Genomic DNA, 660 nt, shown 5'->3' on the forward strand with positions numbered 1-660 from the left:
TGTCATTTTCAGAATACCTGAACGAACATTTCACGTTTTCACCATACCTATTGGTGCTTCTGCCGTGAAGTTCCACAGTCTCCTGATACACGTTAACATGCACCCAAGTGAGGCGAAGTTTCAAAATCCAGTATTCCGGGATTGCTGGAAAATGGCGTGTGGATAGCTCCTTCTCAGGGTCCAAACTTGGAACAGTCCCATTCACGTAATGAGAAAACCAGTTTTCAAGCACATCTTGGAATTCATCTATTTGCTCGGGAATGGTGTATATGCTTTCGTCGTAGGTATTGAAAAGCGCAGTGGCAATCCCAATATGTTCTGCAAGCAGCATCCTTGCACACTTGTAGACGTAGAAACTCTTCCCGCCGCTCTCCACAAACAACGGATTATTGGCAAGGTTATACTGTGATCCTCCCAGTCTAGTCCACTGAATGGATGGACATCTTTCTACTCGAACCTTCCCACGATAGTGGTAGGCATAGTAAATCCCAGCATCCCCCACTGGGATTCCGAGAAATGCGACAAAGTTCATCTCTTTCACTCCATCTTTATCGGACATCGGCTGAAATGCAGCATCAAAAAGCATTTTGCTCACGTTTCTTGTGGCATTGTGCACGACGACGTTTTGGTGGTGTTCTATCGTGTATGAAGTCTGATGTG

The 660-nt window shown here is 45.5% G+C and overlaps 1 protein-coding gene across 1 annotated transcript; it reads right to left on the minus strand.

Moving 5' to 3' along the window:
• Positions 1–49: 49 nt before the first annotated feature.
• On the minus strand, positions 50–586 carry T265_16211 (hypothetical protein; the record flags this gene model as incomplete). The annotated part of the gene is made up of 1 exon (XM_009179765.1): positions 50–586. A coding segment is annotated over one exon (537 nt), but the record flags the coding sequence as incomplete, so codon positions are not given.
• Positions 587–660: the final 74 nt, after the last annotated feature.

The sequence above is a fragment of the Opisthorchis viverrini genome, assembly GCF_000715545.1.
Source record: "Opisthorchis viverrini unplaced genomic scaffold opera_v5_7418, whole genome shotgun sequence".
Lineage (NCBI taxonomy): Eukaryota > Metazoa > Platyhelminthes > Trematoda > Opisthorchiida > Opisthorchiidae > Opisthorchis > Opisthorchis viverrini.